Raw genomic sequence first — 1,868 nt, forward strand, 5'->3', positions numbered from 1 at the left:
AAACTCCCCTGTGTCCCGCCCATGATCCCCTCCATCCCCACCATGGTCACTCTAGTGGCCGTGTCTCTGTGTACCCGTGTCCTTCCATGTCCCCATGGTTCCTATGTCCCCTTGGTCCCCACAGTGCCTGCGTGCCCCTCTGTCCCCCCACCATATCGCCATGGTTTCACCACCCACATGGTCCCCACAGTGTCTGTGTCTCCATGGTCACCATGTCCCTGTGTCCCCCCAGTGCGAGAACTCCTCGTCCATGCGGTGGCAGATGGCCTTGTACCGTGAGATGGCCGGAAAGGCCGAGGACTCGGACAGCCCTGAGAAGATTGTCCGGAGGGTACAGGAGGTGTCGGCTGTGCTCTACCACCTTGAGCAGGTCAGGGGTCCTGGGGGGGGGGTGTCTCTGGGGAGTCCTGGCGGATGAGGGGTCCTGGGGAGATCCCTGGGGTGCAGAAGGTGTGGGCCATCTTCTAATACCTTGAGTGGGTCAGGGTCCTGGGGGTCTTGGGGTGGGCAGGGGGGTCCCAGGGTTGCAGGAGATCTTGGCTGTGCTCTACCACTTTGAACAAGATGGGGATCTAGTAGGGTTTCTGGGGGGGTCCTGGAGGGTCTCTGAGGGGGTCTCTGAGGATCTGGAGGGGGTCTGATGGGTCCCAGGGCTGAAGGATGCAGATGTTGGCTGTGCCTTACTGCCTTATGCAAATTGGGGTCTTGGAGGTGGTCTTGGAGGTCTGTGGAGTACTCTGGGTCCTTGTAGGGGTCTCTGGGGTGCTCCTGGGGTCCTGGGGATGCTGAGGAGGATCCCTAAGGTGCTCTGGGGTCCTTGGAGGGGTTCCTGGGATGCTTTGGTGATCCCCAGGGGGTCTCCGGGATGTTCCTGAGCTCCTGAGGGTGTTCTGGGTGGTCCCGGGAGTGCCCAGATCACCCAGGTGACCCCAGTGTCCCACCCCCCACCCCAGACGGAGCACCCCTACAAGTCCAAGAAGGCGGTGTGGCACAAGCTGCTGTCGAAGCAGCGCCGGCGGGCCGTGGTCGCCTGCTTCCGCATGACGCCCCTCTACAACCTGCCCAGGTGGGACACGGGGAGCACCAGGCAACTGGGGGGACTGGGAGCCTCTGGGGGAAACCTGGAATCCACTGAGACCCTCAGAGGGCAACTGGGAATCCACAGGTGGCAACTGAGAGTCCAGTAGAAAGACCCWGGGGGGCAACTGGGGACTCCATGGGAGACCCTCAGGGCAACTGCAAGSCACCTAAAGCCTCCTAGGGGCAATTAGGTCTCACCTTGAGGACCCCCCCGGAAGCTCCTTGGGGGCAGCTACAGACCACCTAGGGCCTCCTGGGAGCAAGTGGGAGCCCCTGGGGGCAACTAGACCCCCTTTGGGAGCCCCTGGGGGCACCTAGGGACCCCCGGGAGCCTCTGAGGGCAATTAAGGACCAGCTGGGAGCCCCAGGACAACTGGACACGCTCTGGAAGTCCCTGGGAATGGTTGGGGACCCCTTGGAAGCCCCTGTGGGCAACTGGGAACCACCTAGGGCCTCCTAGAGGCAACTGGGAGCCTCTTGGGAGCCTCTGGAGGAACGGGAGACCCTCTGGGAGTAGCTAGAGGCAATTGGGGACCCATGGGGGACCCCCTGGAAGCCCCTGGAGCCAACTGGGAACCTCCTTGGGCCAACTGGAGATCCCTTGGGAGCAACCAGAACCCCATCACCACTCCCGAAACCCCTTCCTGAGGGGCCCCCAAGGTGCTTCACTCCCCCCACCCTCCGGTACTGTGACCCCCATCCCCACCCCGGCCCCCTCCCCAGGCACCGGGCCTGCAACATGTTCCTGGAGGCCTACAAGCTCTCGTGGCTGGTCACCGAGGAGCACC

General features: G+C 63.2%; 1 protein-coding gene across 1 annotated transcript in view; it reads left to right on the forward strand.

The window, feature by feature from the left end:
* The window catches only part of LOC146586377 (ryanodine receptor 1-like), a gene marked incomplete at both ends in the record, with an annotated part of 44,400 nt that overhangs the window by 40,060 nt on the left and 2,472 nt on the right, over nt 1-1,868 (forward strand). The window contains 3 exons of the mRNA XM_085321419.1: nt 233-370; nt 954-1,066; nt 1,804-1,863. Coding sequence (XP_085177545.1) covers nt 233-370; nt 954-1,066; nt 1,804-1,863 — 311 coding nt within the window. The remainder of the gene's footprint in view (nt 1-232; nt 371-953; nt 1,067-1,803; nt 1,864-1,868) is intronic.

The sequence above is a fragment of the Rhea americana genome, unplaced genomic scaffold (assembly GCF_003343005.1).
Source record: "Rhea americana isolate MKP2758 unplaced genomic scaffold, rheAme1 scaffold_694, whole genome shotgun sequence".
NCBI lineage: Eukaryota > Metazoa > Chordata > Aves > Rheiformes > Rheidae > Rhea > Rhea americana.